At 34.5% G+C, this 19,450-nt stretch overlaps 2 protein-coding genes across 3 annotated transcripts; both read right to left on the bottom strand.

The window, feature by feature from the left end:
- Positions 1-1,653: 1,653 nt before the first annotated feature.
- On the bottom strand, positions 1,654-7,859 carry LOC124827310 (calcium-dependent protein kinase 1-like). The gene is made up of 8 exons (XM_047300339.2): positions 7,042-7,859; positions 6,407-6,550; positions 6,004-6,156; positions 4,429-4,544; positions 3,818-3,985; positions 2,560-2,687; positions 2,360-2,459; positions 1,654-2,063 (listed from the first exon to the last, which is right to left on the bottom strand). The coding sequence occupies exons 1-8, from the start codon at positions 7,703-7,705 to the stop codon at positions 1,974-1,976; spliced, it is 1,563 nt and encodes a 520-aa protein (XP_047156295.1). The 5' UTR covers positions 7,706-7,859; the 3' UTR covers positions 1,654-1,973.
- A 1,928-nt stretch (positions 7,860-9,787) lies between these two features.
- LOC124827313 (uncharacterized) lies at positions 9,788-14,675 on the bottom strand. 2 transcript variants are annotated; one of them, XM_047300342.2, is made up of 3 exons: positions 14,455-14,675; positions 13,339-13,441; positions 9,788-12,502 (listed from the first exon to the last, which is right to left on the bottom strand). In XM_047300342.2, the coding sequence occupies exon 3, from the start codon at positions 12,180-12,182 to the stop codon at positions 10,128-10,130; it is 2,055 nt and encodes a 684-aa protein (XP_047156298.2). In that variant the 5' UTR covers positions 12,183-12,502; positions 13,339-13,441; positions 14,455-14,675; the 3' UTR covers positions 9,788-10,127. The 2 variants fall into 2 exon arrangements, with proteins under 2 accessions (XP_047156298.2, XP_047156297.2); XM_047300341.2 differs by having other exon boundaries at positions 13,344-13,441.
- Between the last annotated feature and the right edge of the window lie 4,775 nt (positions 14,676-19,450).

Raw genomic sequence — 19,450 nt, 5'->3', positions numbered from 1 at the left:
TTATAATTTTTTTTCAGAAAATTATTTGTATTTAAACTGAATGATGTATTGATTTGTTTTTCTTAAAACGCTCTTAATTAAATATTTAAAATAAATCACAAAAAGTTTATCTCTCTTATTTGAAAATATAAAGAATCATAAATATTAAATCTATCCCAACTACTTCATTTTATAATATGCAAGAATAATTTTTAAAATAATTAAAATTAGATAATTTATTATTTTTAACTAATTCAGTGTAAATTAGCTAAAAAAAATCATACAAATAGAGACATCTGGAATCATATTTAAAGAGTTGTCTTTAAGAAATTGATTCAACCCTTTTTTTTTCCAAAATTAATTCTACACTTCTATAAATACCACAAATATAATCTTGTACACTTATTCATTTAATTTTACCATATTCAACCTTCCTGAAAACCAACTATAATCATATTTAGATTATTTAAGTTTACTTGAACAATAGTCCACATTCACAAAAATTAAATTCAGTCAATAAATAACCTAATTCGAGCAAGTTAATTTAATTTAAGTTAAATTGAACAAATAATAATTATAAAATAATTATTATGTAAAACAATAAACTTGTACACTTAATGATTTTTAATTAGAAGTGAAAGAAGTAATGAATCAAATATATCCCCTCATAATAACCTAATATTGATATTTGAGAGACCATGTCATAAATAATTTATTCTTGTAAAAGTATTTTCACAAATTTTAACAAGTGAAATTCGCATATATACTAAACAGTCTACAGTATAAGTAATCTTAATTAATCTCATTTTACTTAACAAAACTATTCGCAAAATATATTTTATTTAATTCAGTTTTTTAAGCTTTATTCTCGTGACATCAGTCATATAATTTTCAGAATGGTAAAAGACAATTTCCATCTATAACATGTTTTGATAAAATAACAATTTGCTATCAATAAATATGAAAAATAGTTTAGAGAATGTTTGTTCTAATATTCGTAATGACATAAATTATGATGATTGATAATCATAAGCCTGTATGATGGAATTTGTGTAAGAAGCATTGTTCAAAATGCTAATACCTGTCTCTGCATGTTTGTAGCTACTTCATGTTGCTACTTCATGAAATGGCATTACTGTTCAGAGATAATCTAGTTAAAATACTTTTAGAAAAAAAAATCTTAAATATGTTTATAAAAAACCATAATCAAGGCTCATTTAAATATATGTTAATTTATACTTATATATTTAAAATTAATTTCATTACATTATAAACTGCACGGGTTATTAACATAATCTAAAAGGGGTCAAAGTTAAACAAATCCATAGATAATTAGATGGAAAAAGGCAAATCATCAATTAATTTACCATAAATCAATTCTGTTAACTTGTTCACTTTTGTTATAATTGTTTTTTAGTATTGGTTTTTGACTTTGTTTCACTTTTCAGAGTCTGATATTGTTACAAGTTGGCAAATAGCAGAGAAAGGCCAACCTTGAGATTACAAAGCAGATTAGGAGTTATCACAGTACAGAAACTGTTCTGCATGGTCTCTCGTTATGTTTCCCAGTACCTCTGCAGACACAAAATGCATATCCATATTCTCACACTGCTGGCCATGATTCACATCTTGAAGAATCAATTAACTCAATTACAAAGTATACCTGATCTGCCCTTGGGACATATCCACATTCTGAGATTACTTTATTCATAAGACGAATAGGTCTCCGTAGGATCTATCTGGTATACAAAGTTAGCACTCAGCGTAAACCAAGAGAAACTAAATCGCACATTCTTAAACTCACTACAGAAAAAAGTTGGATCTGTTTTTTCTTGGATTTGTACAAAATAGAAAACACATTCATGTCTGCTCGGGCAGTAGGGAAAAAAACTGGTGCAACTAGACCCACAAATATCATGTAAGTGCCCAGTCAAATAGCAGGCCGCAATACTAAAACGAGTAAAGACTCTGATCTCAACAAAGTAATGCAGAACTTATTTGCGACGTCTTTGGGTTATGTGGTTTATGTCTGGGTTGCCTTTCCTCATCATTGCTACAAACTCATCATAGTTAATTCTTCCATCCTGCAAGAAATTTGAGAGTTAATATTGCAAAGGATAATTAAACAACACTGCATAAACTTATACAATTTGGAACTAGGACAACCGTCAATGTTGTTCCCTGTGAGATAATACAGCTTTTCTAGATAACAACAGACAGGAAAAATTCTAGACCTGTTCTATAAAGAAAGAAGAAAGCAGTATTACCCAACAATATAATTACAGCATTTTCCAGAATGACATTATTGTTGCATGTGATTGTGATTATGCTAAAAAAACATATATAAAGGAGCAAAAAAGAGTAAAAGGAAAGTAACTACATTGTCAGTATCAACTTCAGCAATGATCTCCTTTATTGTTTTCTCATCACCCATGTTGTACTTCTTGAGGGCAGATTCCAACTCTTCCATTGTGATGTAACTAAACAGAAGCAACAAGAAGAAAACCACCACAAAAATCAACATTTAAGGTGATAATGTTGCTATAGTATAAATTATGAATGAAAAATAAATTAAATTACCCGCTCTTATCATCGTCAAAATATTCAAAGGCTTTATATAGATGATCCTCTCTTTCCATTCTATTCATGTGCATGGTAGCAGTTATAAATTCAATGTAATCAATGGTTCCATTTCCATCTACATCAGCCTGAGAACCAAATAATTACGATCATGTAGAAACATCAGTAAAATCAAGAGAAGTGTCAGACTAGTGATTACAATATCATGCAACCATGAAAATATTATCCATCTTGGCATCTCCAGTCTCGGTGATTATTACACACAGCACATAGATGCATCAAGCACCAAGTTCTTTATACGTGCAAAAAAGGATTACATGCTTATGATTATCTACAGGACAGGAAATAATAGTGCAAACAAAGAGCTAACTGTATATAAGGTATGTACATGGGCTAGGAGAGATACTTAGATATGGGGAGAATATCTCCATGTGTTTAGCATAAGTGCATCACAAATGCAAACCTAGGTTTTTGATACAGATATAAACAAAACAGGATGAGCTTGCACAGAATGAGTTTAACGGTATTTCACACACAAACTAACTTAGCTATGGGGAGCCAAGCTCCAGTAGTTAAGTGATGTGGCCCCATGGCCCAAGATGCTTAAGGAGTATGAAACGATTGGGAAAAGGTGAAATGCACCTGAGTTTGTTGTACAGAGAGAGAGAGAGAGAGAGTATGTAAAGAAAGATATGTATAAGGTAGGTTAAATTAGGCCTGGGCTGGGAGAGACTAGACACTATCATAACCGTGTACACAGAACATACCAGGATCTGAACACCCTTTTTTCAGACCTGTTACTGCAGAAGAAATATTTTCATACTTAATTTCTTCTTTTTAGTCTTTCTTGCTTCCTAGTACCTTTCATTTATGAAAGAATATATAACTGTTCACCATGATCTGCTAAATTTAACTTGAGATACTATAGAAGAAGGGTAAGTTCATCAAACAACCCAAGTTTAGGTTACTCAATTTACTTTTAACCTGCGATGAAATGAACCAGAGATACAAGAGTCTGAATAGTAAAAATTGAAGCAAACCACAATGGGTATCTGCCAGTTCATGTTACAATAGCAATTTCTTACAGCATGCTGGGTGACAAAACTTTGGGTAGTATTTAAGGTCACATTTAGAGATAGGATGAGATATCGTGTAAACTTCAAACATTCTCATTAGGTAATCAACAAAGGAGTGCAAATCTTTTGGAAGAACCAATAAGAAAACTTACAACCGAAAAAGAAGAGGACACTGATCTTACCGCTTCCATCAACTGCCTTACTTCGGACTCAGAAAGTTTACTACCCAGTTTTGGGAGACCAGCTTTCAACTCCTCAAATGTGATTGTTCCACTGTTATCTGTATCCATGGATTTGAACATTTCCTTCAAGCCGATAATTTCTTCTTCAGAAAGATTTTCAGCAATAACCTGCAATCAAATAGTTCATAAATTAATAAAATTCATTTCATTAGCCATTTAATCCGAATAGTGGACACTGAGGGTGTGTGTGAAACCAAGTCTTGAAGGTGTGTGTGAAACGAATTCCTTTAAGACGGATCTATCTTATTGCTAACTAAATAATATACTGCTTCCAAAGTACTAGAATCGTTACATTGGCATATGAGGAGGCGGATTCACTAGCAGCCAAAGTATTAGCTTAACTGAAAGAAACAAAAGCATCTATCCTTTGATCAAGTCAGCTATGAAGACCTTCTCTACATATTTATTTGTTTATATTATGGATTTTCCATTAACGCATACTATCTTAATCCAAAAGGATTTTAATATAGTGGAGTTTGCAGATATTTTACAAAAAACTTGATGATGTTCATGATGAGAACCAAAAAAAATGACGATAAAAGATGATTTACCTTCAGGGCTACTTTTTTTAGTTTGTTCATTGCTCGGAATTGTTTCATTCTGGATAAAACAGCAATATCAAGAGGCTTATCAGATGCATCTCCATCCACTCTCATCCAGGGATGATCTGCACCATATATAACATATTATGTTAAGATCTATGATGCATGGATACTATATGTGTATTAGATACAACGGCAATATGTTTAATTTGAAAATAAAAGGATTCAAGGCGTGATATATACATATTGAAAAATATACAATTTTTTAAAATAATATGATAAATATATGATTGTTATTATGTGAATCCAAATTAAAATAATATGTACTAAATATTGTCAAAACAAAAAAAATTTAAATTATTATTATCATAAAAGTATTAGTACTTTATAAATTAAATACTTCATTGATAAATGTCGATAAAATATCCCAAAGTATCATATACCGATACATGTCAAATATAGATATGTGACACAAATTGAACTATCTATATATGATATGTTATGATGGATTCATTCAAATAAGTAAACTACCAAGAGAGTTTTAGTTTGAATGTGATTATGATGCGTTAGTGCTTGAGAAAAAGAGGCAATCTGACTTTCAAGCAAAATATTAATCAGAATAAACTCCCACTAATAACTCTATCCTTATATCAAACACGTGTAAGTAGGGGGAAGTTATAAAGTGGTTTGGACCACCAGCTGTTCTATGGTTCCTATCAATCATTAAGGCCTTGTTCTTTTGAATGGATTTGAGGGAGTGGATTTGAAGATAAATTTTTTAGTCGTTTATTTGAGTAAATTTGGAGGTAAATGAGAGTGAATTTGGAAATAAATTTTTTTAATTTGTCACGTCAATACAATTTTATACTAATTCTCACAAATTTTATTTCCAAATTCAGTCTCATTTAACTCCAAATTCACTCAAATAAACGACAAAAAAATTTATCTTCAAATAAATCCTCTCAAATCCCCTCAAATCCACTCCCTCAAATCCACTCAAAAGAACAAGGCTTAAGTGACGTGTACTTAAGTTATTAAATTTAAAATAAAATACTTAAATAAGTAATTATACATGTCACGAAGATTGGTCAGGCAAGGACAAGCATTGGTTCATAACTACCAAATAATTTATCCTAATGAGGGACAAAACAAGAGCACAGTATAAACCAGAAAAGAAGAAAATGTAAATCCAGGAATTAGTAGAAAGAATCAATGGGTCCTAACCTACACTTTTATTCTTTATAACTTTATTTAGGGGGGGTTGAAGTATTTTGGATGTGACAATTAATTCTCATTCTCTTTCTTTTTATTTAACGAATCACACTTTCCAATAGTCCAGTGTCCTTATCAATATCACAGATCTATATATCAAATAACAACTGTTTTGGATATCCTTATGTCCTATTTCTCGGCAGCTATCTCGGCCTCACTGAATCATGGCATAATCCATCCTACAGGTTCAGAACCTCACTATGAAGGTAAACAATGACTCTCTTCTTCTGTGTCAGTGAGATTAAAATAAAATATAAAGCACATTTGGCATTAAAACTAAAATGTTATGTTCATGAGTAGAGTTTAACTTACTTAGCACTTCAACTGCTGAAAGTCGTTCTTTAGGGTCAGCACGTAGCATCTTCTTGACCAGATCTTTAGCACTAGTTGATATGGAAGGCCAAGGATCCGATGCGAAATCAATATGTCCACGAAGAATAGCATCAAAGATACCCTGTTCATTTTCTTCACATAAAAGATTAAAAACAAAGTGAAAACCATTGGAAGGGTCTAAACTGAGAATATCAGGGTACGAGAAAAGAAAACTTCCACAGTAAAGTGCCAACATAATCGTTTCGGAGCTCAACAAAACAATCATAGGTTCTTTTGAGGGATCACAGATTACAACAACAACTTTAACATGAAACCTTGGGGTATGGTTTTTATTCGACATTAAAAAATAAAAGTGAGGGAGTTAAAAAGGAAGGAGTTCTACCTGCCCAGTAAGGTGGAACACCAGAAAGCAGAATGTACAGTATAACCCCAGCACTCCAAATATCAGCCTCAGGCCCATAACTTCTTTTCAACACCTCAGGAGCAACATAGTAAGCACTTCCAACAAGGTCTCTAAACACATCTCCTGTTCTCAAAACCCAACAATCTAATAAATTTCACAATAAACACTTGCAAGAGATAAAAAGAAAATAAGAATATAAAATAAATTAAGTTTCTTAAAATAAATCAACGCAAGCATGTAAACTTTTGAAAAAGTTAAATGCGAACGCTTCTAGAATTAAGTGAATAGATTAATTTTTACTCATGAAAAGTTCTTCTTCTTTTTTCTATAAATGTTAATGAAACTGGTTATATAAATAAACTAAAATGAACTCAGCTTCAATGATAAATTATGATTAGCTTATTCATTACCTAATTTATGAGTTTTCTTGTTTGGCATTTTCAAAAAACTTATTCTAATGGGTAAATAAATTAATTTTAAATTGAGAAAAAACTTAATTCAAGAATTAAAACATCTTACCTTCTTCTTCTCCTCCTCCGACTAATTATCCAAACACGACCCAACACAAGCAGAATCAATGAGCAGTGACCAGAAGATTAGAGTAACTAACTAACCTGGCTTGAAGAAGACGGAGAGACCAAAATCCGTGGCCTTGAGAGGGGAATCATCGTCCTTGTTGAGCAGCAAGAAATTCTCGGGCTTCAAGTCCCTGTGCATCACGCCCATGGAATGGCAATTATGCACCACCGTCACGATCTGGCGGCAGGAGTTGGCGGCGGCGCGCTCGGAGTAGTGGCCCTTGGTGATAATCCGGTCGAAGAGCTCGCCGCCAGCGCAGAGCTCCATGATGAGATTGACGGAGTGGCGGTCCTCGTAGGCGCCCTTGAGCTCCACGATGTTGCGGTGGCCGGTGAGGTGGTGCATGATCTGGACCTCGCGCCGGATGTCGTCGATGTCGTCGCGGTTCACGAGCTTGCGCGTTGCGATCGACTTGCACGCGAACTGCTCCTTCGTGGTCTTGTGGGTCACCAGGTACGTCACGCCGAACTGCCCGCGGCCCAGCTCGCGCCCGAAGATGTAAATTGACCGGACATCCTCCATGGGACGGCCCAGCACCCGGCCCAGCGAGGACGACGCTTGTGGCTTCGGGGGTGGGGGTGAAGGGTTCGTGTTCGGAGGTAGGACGGTGATGCCGTTGCGCTGGGGAAGGTCGTCGTAGTAAGTGGTGGTTGAGGAGGCGGCACCGCCGCCGTTGCTGCTGCTGCTGCAGTTACCCATGGTCTAGGGTCAATGAAGAGAACTATGGTGGTCGGAGTTCGATGTTTGGTTGGTCAGAAGAAGACTAAGTGTTTAAAACTAGGTGGCCGGCACAAAGACTAAGATGGACTTTGCTGTGCGTGGTTGTTAATTACTAATTGATATTAATTAATGAACATCTTGTGTTAATTAATACTTGAAAGAAAAAAAAAACGCACACACACACTAGTAAAAATTAGGTTTTGTGACATACTTCCTCTAGAATAGTATGAATATTAATCATAACCATTCTTAATCCGCTTTAAAATGTCATAATTGGATCAAAGATAGTTATTTTGGTAGGTTGTATTGCAGGTTGTAATAAATAACTATAACTATAATGTCAGTTATAATCTAATAAAAATAAATTTTAAAGACCAGTAAAAGAAATGCACAAATAATTTTATGTTAGTTTTTATTTTGTTTTCCTTACTCGGAATGAGTATTTTATATAAACTTTAAAATAGTTTTATTATATTTTAAATTAATATTAATATATAAGATATCATTAGTTTACTCTAATATAATATAGCCATCATAATAATATTTCAAAAATAATAAGATTTACTTAAGCTGAAAATAAAATAAAATTTAAATTTCATACCATACAAAAGAGTTGGATACAAGTTCTATGTTTAGGTCTCAACCCACATTAACCTATCTCACCACTACTGCATAACAATTTTAAATTGTAAAATAAAAATTAAATAGAAACATGATTTATATATATTAATTAAAAATTGCTTTTAAAAAGATGTATTTGCTTAAAGGTTAAAAAAATATGTATTCTAAGTGAGAAAATTGTATTATACATCCTTCACTTGTTGTGTTTTAAATCTTGCTTGGCCCATGTACATCCACCTTCAGTTGAACAGTAATTTTTCATTGTATTTCAGCCAAAATTCTAGCTTCAATGAAGTGAACTCATACATGAACATTGTTTGATGAAACTCCTCATTTTGCTCATACGAGTCCAAAATAGCTTCTAGCAAGTCATTCAATCTCGAAATCAGTCACCCGGTACAACAAGATACAACTGTTTTTAATGCTGCATTTTAAACATCAAAATTATTTTATGCAAACAAAGAAATAAAAGGGCAGTAATGCCGCACCTTTTGTCTGTAAGGCACTTAAATCCATCAATGCCGTCCTAAAGTGTTACCGCGGATTTGTAGTTGTAACTTTTGTTGTTTAACAATTTTACTTTAATAAAATTTATAATACTTTTAATTAGAATCCTGTAAAAGATACAATTTAGTAAAGTTAGACTTTTAACATTAAGTTATTCTTATTTAGTGTCGTTTTTATTGATGTTTTTAAATGAATTAAGATATAAATATAATAACGTTTAGCAGTAAATTCTTAAATTGTATTGTTCTTAAAGTTATGATTACTTTTGATAAAATAATAACATGCGCTCTATTTTAATGTATTTGAAGGTAAACAACTTTATCAAGAATACTTTAAATATTTAAAGTCTCCATATCTTCAACAATTAATTCATAATATTTAAAAAAAATTAAAAGATGAAAATGAATAATTCGAATATAGTTTTGACGTTCATAAATAAAAGTATCCAAAGCACAGTTTCATATCCGTAGTATAAATTTGTAACTTTTTTTATTTACATCGCGTTAAAAGAACCGTTGGCATTAGAGAAAAAAAAAATTAATATAGTTTATCTCTAAGAAAATAGAATTTTTAAATTAAAGATAACAAATTTGATGCATTAAAAAAATAATACAGTTAATGCAAACCATTTGTGTTAGATGTTAAAAATCACGCCTCTTGCATCGTTTATATTGACATATTCTTAGTATTTGAATACCTACGTTATTTTTAACATGGCTCGTTGTACACCTTATTTATATTTAATATCTGAACCTAATAATACAGACCTTAAAGACCATTAATCAACCTTGATAGATTAAAGGTGAAAAACAGAACACAATTATCAGCAAATATTGAGACGGTACAAGATATCAGCACAAATTAGCAAGTGAATGCAACCTCATAAGGCCCCTTAATCCTGTAAAATGGGTGTCAAACTCGAGGATCACCGTGTGTTGAAAAATAAGTACTATTATAACAAATACAATCTCAGTGAAGTTTTATTATTAAATAGAATACATGACACACTGACAGAACTTACATTACAGGTAATATTTACAGAGGAAGGAAGAATGTGAAAAAGAACATCACCAACTACCTGATCAAAGTACAATTTCCTAACATGATAAATCCCCTCCACGAGATTTTCAAACGACTTGGTTATTCTCCCAACTCAATTTCATAGGAAGAAAAGAATAACTAAATTCGTCAAAATCTAACGTAGAATGGAGTAATAATGTAACATGCTGATAAAATTTGTTAACTAAGGAGACAATGAGAAAGAAAACGATAACTAGCTTTCCATCCAATTCTGGGGCATGGGATAACCTTTGATTGGTTCGGATGGATCGCTAACTAGACTTCTCCCGCTGCTTGTGCCACGGCTAGAACTCCCAGTCAGCATTGCCATCAGACTTCCACCATGCACCCTGCCTTCAGGAACAGCAACTGACATTGGCAAGTGACCACCTTCCTTGGCTGAGATATGAGCAGTTACAGCTTCAAACTGCTTGAAGTCAGAGCAGGTTGCAGCCGAGCCAAGGCTACTCCCTATTTTCATCATATCTATATCCATGTTTTTGTCAACGAGTAACTGTTTTAGTTCATCTGTTTTACTCGAATGAGGATTCTGAACAACAGATGCCAGTGAGATACCTCCGTGAACCCTCTTATCATGCACCAGCCCACTATGAAGAGCACACATACCTGTTTTCCCCCTTGCAAACGAATTGCAAGGACCATCCTGTTGAATACCATACTCTGAACCAGGATGGCCCCAAGAGCACCTCTTGCCTCCCCCATGTGCTTTGCAAAAGTCAGTGCTGCCTTGAGCACTCTTTCCACACCCTACAAACTTGCATCTCTTGCCTCCACCATGGCGGACACAATGATCAGTCCTTCCTCTAGCACTTTTTGTGCATCCTGGTACAGCACACCTCTTTCCACCCCCATGTGCCACACAGAAGTTGGTACCTCCATGCACACTTTTAGTACATACTCCACCACCCTGATACGTACAGCGTTTTCCCCCTCCATGGCCCTTGCAATAAGGGGTGCTCCCCTCAGCGCCTTTGGTGCACCCTGGTGCTGTACACCGTTTTCCCCCACCATGTGCTTTGCAAAACATTGTGCTCCCTTGTGCCCCTTTTGTACATCCAGGAGCCTGGCATCGACGACCTCCACCATGTGAGATACAAAGGCCTGATAAACCTTCGGCACTCTTGGTGCAGTTTTCTCTCTGGCACCTCTTACCACCACCATGTCGTATGCACAATCCAGATTTCCCTCTGGCAGCCCGGGTACAGCCTTCATGACTGCATCTCCGGCCACCACCATGGGCAATACAGAAATCTGTACGTCCTTCTGCACTCTTTGTGCAACCAAGGAATTCACATCGCCTGCCACCTCCATGTGCCTTGCAATAAACCGTGCGACCCTCGGCTCCTTTGTGGCAGCCAGGTTTCTGACACCTCCTACCCCCACCGTGAGATATACATCTTCCAGAAGCTCCTCTGGCACCCTTTCCGCATCCCTCCACTTGACATGTTTTAGAATTACTGGGGCGCAGTGGCTGTTGCTGCTGTGTAAGCCCAGAAGTGCAGGTAACTGAACTTTTAGGTCTGGTTGACGAGAGATCCAGAACAACGGGACTATGATCAAACTGCTCTGAAGCCTGATTTAGAAGAAAACTAGTGCCTGTATTTGATGCCGTCTTTGAAGATGGCAAAACAATCCCTGGCTTCCAACTACATGAAGTTGATCCCTCGTCTGCATTCTGTGTCCCACTGAACGCTAATGGCATCTCCATATTCAATTGAAGAGGTGAAGGATTTAGATGTATGCTTGTAATATCTGACTCACAGGGCCCAGTAGAAAGGCTTAATTCCAAATCAAATTTTGGTTGCAGCTCCAGTGTCTTCAAACTTGAATTAACAAGTTTCTTCTGGCTTTGTACCTTCTCACAGCCAAGATGGAGAGAAAAGTCCAGTTCAATATCCATTGATGATTCCTCATCAACATCTTTGGCTGAAGACACAGCTGTGCAAGCAGCAGCCGAACTACCCTTGCTATCAGAGGAACTGGTTGAACGCCCAAGCCCAAGTGACAAAGATGAGTCGACTCTTTGACCCATACATCCATCAATTAAATCCCACTTCCTTTTTGTTCCCTTAGGAGAGGGCACATGGGTGGGAATTGAAGAACCAGGGGAATCAAGTCGTAAGATGGTATCTGTACCATACTGATCAGCTCCCCTTCCTTCAGCTTGCATAGAATTGCCCAAAATCTTGAATGCATTTGCAGAATGATTAGCAGCAAATCCCAAAAATGATTTCAACCTCACGTCCATTAAAGTAATGAAACCACTGTAGGAAACAATATCTACTCCTATTTATGAATTTAACAGAACAACCTTCCTGACTTCAGGGTAAAAAAGATATAGATGTTTATCTACAAAGTTAAGGGTTAGATATGTCTACAGGTGTACAATGCACCCCCGCTGACAAATCCAGAAGTATCACGCCGATCCATCTATAAGATATAGAAAGGCTAAGCTGAGGTTCAGTTTGTCAGTTGCAAGTACAAATTAACCTAACGTCTGACTCCTTCCAAAACACACCATGGAAGCAATCATACTATTCACGAACCACATGGCCAGAACTGGAACATCTGCCAGAATAAACATGGTTGCAGTCAAGTTTTGCATGCTCGCTAAAATAAAAATGGGTAATAGATAGCATCAGAAGAGAAACTCACAAAAAATAAACTTATGTTTTCCAAACACCAGATGTTCATTGGCCCAAAATAAGAAAAAGACTATAAATTAAAATTTCAAAGAAAAAACTTGTCCATAAACTTCTTTTAGAATTTTTATCCACAGGGATTGAAACGTAAGATAAATCATCAAGAAAGCGGATAAATCTAATCATAAAAAATAACACTTAAATAAATGAACTGGGTACAAAGATCTCCGTTTTGCAAGGGCATCACAGGCCAGCAAAACAAAAACTATAGTTATGGTTATGCATGAAGCAAAAGGTCATTAAATTGCATACCCGCCCTTCAAAAAGGTGTTAAAAATCAACCCAAATAATCCCCCAAATGGAGAGTACCTGAGTCATTGTCCAGAGTACGCCAAGTGAAAGTAGTTGAAGTAATCAATAGTTATTATATATAAAATGTTTTACACCATACAGCATTTCATAAATCAAGCACATTGCTTTCTCTGTAAGTTTGTTTCTCACAAAAACTGTCTCCTCTATTAGTTTGTTTCTCACAAGAACACCAAAAGTGCTTATCAGACCCTGATGACCACCACTTTATACTGTGTTTTGAACCAACTGGAGGAAACCAGTCTTGTGACCAGCTGTTTTTTAAAACCATAATGAGACTTTTATCATGCCAAATGATTCATTATAAAATAGACGACTTAGATGTCTGCCAAGCTTTAACTGATGCATCAAAATTTAGCATATAAGAAAATATGAGAGAGCATTTGAACGAACCTCACCTATTACTAATGACACGTATTTCCATAAAACAGCAGGAGCAGCTACGAGAATACAGCAGCCTAGCAACAAACGCCTGACTGCATCGATTGAGAAAGTTCTGCAAATATTACAACAGAGCAATTAGGAAGCAATAGCACGAAAACAAGAAAATAAGAAAAATGGCGACGTTGAGAGACACAGGATAACGACAGTATAATTTCCCAACAAAACAACACATCATTAGAAAAGCGAACAAAAGAACCAGGACATTGAACAAGAGTACAACACAATAGCACAGTAACATGCATAAATACGAGCATTAGTACGAAAACTGTTTCTTCTTTCTTTTTGTACTTCTTCTCTGAGCAACTAACTTGTTTCAATAAATTAAGCGCAACCCAACCAAAACGAGAAGACGCTGGGACTAACTATAAACTTTCTTTACACACAGGTTAGACCCCGTGAAAAACAAAGTAATAAAACAAAATAAATCCTTTCAAATAAATCATTGAAAAAATCGACCAAAACAAACGTGAACAGAGAAAGAGGGAAATCCCGAGACTTAGTTCAAAGTACCTGGAATCACAAACTCCGATAAATAATAAATAACTATAGAAACGCACAAGTTGAATTAGCAAATATTATTACCAAATACCCCAAATATGGTGAATTTGATCACATACGATTAAATCGAAGTTAATTAAGGAAGAAACAGATTGAAGTAGAAAATATGATAAATTGGTCCTCAGGTTATCTGTTTGTTTGTGTGGATTATGCAAGCAGGAAAGAAAGAAGGACAAAAGACAAATATTCCAATTCAATCTTCATCGTTCTAAATTTGCTGAATTGTGCTAAACGCGGAATCTTCAATCAAATTCGGGATTATGTTTCCACAGAGTCGAAAGGAAGAGGAAGAAGAAGAAGAAGAAGAAGAAAAGCATCAATTCATAGGCCGTCCTTTGAATACAGTTCCAGATTTCAAAGAAAGAAAAATGAAATGGAAAACGAAAAGGACGCACAAATGATGATTCTGTAGCTTGCTGATGGATATGTTCAACGAAAAATAGATTGTAGAGAAAAATAGAAGATGAATTCGGAATGAATATCGAAGATCTCGGAAGAGTGAGTTACCTAGCGCGTCGATTGGATTGGATTCGAACTGATTTGAGTTGGGGTTAGAGAAACGGGTAGTCTAGGGTTTTAAAATCCGACGAAAGAGGGTGGACAGAGAAAGCCGACAGGAAACGGTGCAGAGGAAGAGAGAGTGAGAGATGAATGAGGAAGAAGAGGCGCGTGTTCTTAGTGAGAGTACGCTACATCCAATTTTAATACTGCACGAATTCTAGGGTTACGTTTCTCTTCTTTCTTTGTTTTCTTCTTTTTTAAATTATTTTTTCTCTGCCTCGTTATATGGCAATGGTTTTGTTTCTTCGAGAATTTTTGAACAGTTCTACTATTTAATCACAAAATTTCAGTTCCTTAATCCTCTTATTAATCTTATTCACGATGGAAGAAGAAAGAAAAATTATGTTGATTCAGTATTTATGATTATGATGAAATATTTTTTTTTAACAACTAGAAATACATATTTGATCATTATCTTTTCGATCTCACTTTTGCCAAACTTTTTTATGTTCCTCTTTATATCACATTAGTTTTCCTACCTAAAATTAACTTGAACACTTTTTTCTATTCACATAATAAAAAATATTATATTAAATTTTAGGTTTAAACTTTTAGTTGTCTCTTTTTTTTTTTTTTCCTATTTTAATTCCTTATTTTTTTTAATTTCCAATTGAGTCTTTAAAAGTGTTAATTTGAATCAATTGAACCCCACTGTTAAATTTACTTAACGGGATTTGCACAGGTGAGAGGTTGATGTGTTAATTTTTAAAACATGACATAAGCTGAGTGTTATGTGGAATGTCCTAAGTTTAACATGAAAAATGTTTGATTAAAAATATTAAAGAAAATCATCCTCCATTACAAGCATCACCCAGAAATCCTACCCAAAAACCTTCTTCCCAGATAGACAAACAACAAAGAGAGACCCAACAGATAGAAGAAAGAAGCAATGGGTAAAGAAAAGTGGAAATGGTGGTTGGAGCGCCAGTGGTGGATGCACAGTTCGGCGTTTCTCGCAATTTGGTGAACCCGTTTTGGAAGAGGAAGGGAACGAGCCGGAGACGCTTTCGATCGGCGGTGCCTCCAGTTGCAGGTCGAAAGCTCATCTTTCTCAACCAAGGTAGCTTCTCCTTGAAGTGATATTAACGGAGGGATCCACGAGCGGAGGCGAGGTGGTGACATTAACGGTCGTTGTAATGACGGCGGTGGCCGAAGGAGGAACCTGTTCGCCGCCTTCCATTGAGGAGAGAAGAAACTCTCCCCACCCTATATTTCGATCTTTTCTGTCTCGACAAACAATTTGTTCTCTCTTCCAAAATTAATCTAAAATTCTAGAATTGCAGCAGAGAAAAAAACATGAAATAGAGAGGGAGAGAAAGAAAGAGAGACAGACATTGAAGAGAGAGAAAGTGATTTTACAAGGGTTAAAGGCATTGCGTTTGTAGGCAGAGAAGAGTGAGAGGGAACCTGTGGTGGTCGTGATTTGGGGGATTTTTGGCGAAGCCCCTATGTATTTTTGTGAAGGAACAACATCAATGGCGTTTTCTAGAAAGAAGCAACAACAATTGAAATCTTTTCTGAAAAGTAATTTTTATTAAAACCAGCTGAAATGAGGGTTTTTCTACATATGAAATATTCACATCACCTCTTTGACACATTCAAAAAGTAAGGATTTTAAACAAAATAACACTACGTTGTATACGATAATCATATCCCAAAATTGGTCACCATTGCCACAAGATGTATACCAAACACATTAGATTGGGCTAATTTATGATAACACATTGAATGATGAAACAACAGAATCAGCTGAAAAATAAAGAAAAGAAAACTTGTTCTTATCATAAATCAGATTCATTGTGTTTTATTACAATAAGAATTATCAGAGCACACAAACTTTTTTAAGAAAAAAAAACAACACAAAAAAAAGTAGGAAGTAAACAACAACAGCATTGGATGATTCACAGGAAGAAGAAGCACCAGCAGTAAGAATTACCCAAAAATTCCTAACTTGAAGGCCGAGAGGTAAATCCCTCTCGGTTCATGTTGAACACTAGTACAAAAACAGCGTACAATGTCACGTCGAATTCGAGAACGACATCATATCGGGAGACGTTAAATTGACGTCGAATTTTATCAATAAACGACGTTAATCAATTTTTTTATTTTTTTAAATTAATTGTTATCCTTTTTTACAACTCTACGAGATCTGAAAAGCAGAAAAACAACAAATTTTAGTTTTTGGTATTTTGTAAAGCATGAACTATGTATGTGTAATATAGTATCAACAACAAACAACAATGACAAACAACAAACAAGTTCAATAAAACAACAAACAAGTTCAATCAAACAACAACAACAATAAACAAGTTCACCCAAACAATAACAACAAACAAGTTCAACAAAAAATAACAAGAAACAAGTTCAACAAATAAGTTCTTCAAAACGAAAACGAAAACGAAAACTAACCTTGGTTCATCGGAATAAAGTGTTGTCAACACGAAAATAATCGGTCAAAACAAACAAAAATCATACCTAAAGTAGTAAATTAACATGCATTTGTATCAAATGAAAGAAATATTTAATGTGATGGTCATCAAACTTCGTTCGAGAAAAGTTTGAGCACAGAAGAGGGTCTCGCGCACTAAGATAAAGTGAATGAATTTTCAATCTCCCGCTCAAATTTTTATTGAATTCACTAATTTTGACGTCTAACGCTAGGGCAGTCGACGTTTTATATCCTTTTACGTCGAATTACAATTCTAAACAACGTTTAATAATTGTATTTATTTACAAAAATGCCACCGGTCATTTTTAACGGTGGCTATTGAGTGGTTCGACGTTGAACGCGTGACGTTATACACTGTTTTTGCACTAGTGGAAGGCCGAGAGGTAATTCCCTCTCGGTTCATGTTGAAGGACGAGAGGTAAATCCCTCTCGGTTCATGTTGAAGGCCGAGAGGTAAATCCTTATCGGTTCATGTTTACATGGAAAGCAAACTCCTCACTATAGGAAAAACAACCTCCCTCAAGACTCATAAGTCCTATAGTTAACCACGGCTAAAGCCGAACGCTTAACTCGGACTTGGGGGCATAATGTATCGTACCCAGTGGAGGCCAAACGATTAACAATCAGCACCGTTCAGTCCATCCACTCAGGTCAAAGATTGGACCGCAATTGGGCTAGCGCTTAAGCTATTGTTGGGCCAACAGTCCAGCTGATGATAAAATAATCAAAGAATATCTAATTAAAGATATTGATAAAGCAGGTTATAAACAACCAACCGGATTTTCAGGTAATCTATTTATATTTTATTGGGCTTGTATCAGCTCAGGATCCATGAGGTAAATTATAAATACAAAGTCAGGGCCGAAAGTCAGGTACATTCCACTTACGTTCAATTCACCCTTCATAACACCCAAACATTCAACAGTGATAATCTTTCACTAAATACTCAACCAAGAGCCGAGGCTCTTCAAATCACACGCCTAACTTGAGCGTCGGAGTATCTTTTGCAGGTACCTCCCCCTGGAGCACGAAGGCAACCGATCAGTCAAGACTGAAGTGACCGAACAATCCAGACGGAAGTCAACCGAACGACTCCGACAGAAGAAAGGCAAGCAGCTCAGGCGATTCCAGCATTCGGAAGGAAGGAAGACACTTCAGCAAAGGTTCGTCTCTCAGTACCATAAAATCTACCGAAATAGATAACAGTGTTGGTAGTGATGTATCTTATTCATTATTAAGTGTTGTTGAGATATTGTTTGTATGATGTCTAAAATATTTATTAATTTATCACATAAGTAAAGAGTCACTAATTTGAGAAATGATAACACATAATTCACAATAATTACGGGTTGTTAATTTTTCACATATAATAGACCATGACAAAAAGAAATTTGTGTTGAATATCATGATTGCATTAGATGGTGAATTTTAGCTCAACCACGGAAATCCAACCATAAATATATAACAATATAATATTCTATATATAGTTTTAAGTAGTGTTTTTTTATGCTACGCTTTAAAATTATAACAATATAATATTCTATATATAGTTTTAATTATATAACAAACTATCATCTATTCATTTTGATTTAATAAAATAATGTCTATTTAAAAATAATAGTTAACGATTTCCACATTATTCCAACAATGTTCTTTTAAAATACTTTTATCTTATTTCAGAATTTTTTTTATCTATTTAAGACTATATATTCTCACCGCTTATATGTCAAAGATAATATATTGTATTGTCCTAGTTATGACGCGAGGATATATAATATATGTAGCAGATAAAATTTACTTTTCAACCTTTATTGTATATGAAGCTTATTTGAAAGATGATAATTATAATATTTAAGGTGGGATTAGTATTCAATCTAGTATGTTAGAAGAAACTACTCATTAATATATATATATATATATATATATATATATATATATATATATATATATATATATATATATAATATAATTTAGTCTTTCTTTGTTTTTATACGTATAAAATTAGTTGAATATGATATTGGTTGCCTTGGAAGTCTTTTAATAACTTTTCTTTACTGTTGTTGTTAATTTAATTTTTCTATGATTTAAAATAATTAACTTCAAAGACAGTGAACTTTATTATTTAATAAGACATAAAATAACAAAACTAAAGAAAAAAAATGTTATTGTATGAATATATATATATAGCAGGAAAAAATTGTTATGTGGATCCATACATCGTTCCATTGTGAGCCAACTAAGAACTCTCGCTAAAAGGGAGTTTATTGTTTTGAAAAACATATTCTATTTTTTATTATTTTGTGTTAGTTAATAAATGATTTGAAAATGTTGTCTTTTTTTAAATTAAAATGCTACAATGATTCAAAAATACGCCTATATATTTACAGTGAGTGTACATAACTCTTTTTCTATTAAGATGAAAAAGAAAATGAACTAAAATATAGTATATTAATAAAGAATGAAAATGTATGAAAACTTTAATATGAAATAATT

Source organism: Vigna umbellata, chromosome 1 (genome assembly GCF_029865625.1).
Source record: "Vigna umbellata cultivar VRB3 chromosome 1, Vumbellata_1.0, whole genome shotgun sequence".
In the NCBI taxonomy this organism is placed as follows: Eukaryota; Viridiplantae; Streptophyta; class Magnoliopsida; order Fabales; family Fabaceae; genus Vigna; species Vigna umbellata.
Note: the sequence above shows the minus strand (reverse complement) of the source record. Positions and strands in the feature narration are given on the sequence as shown.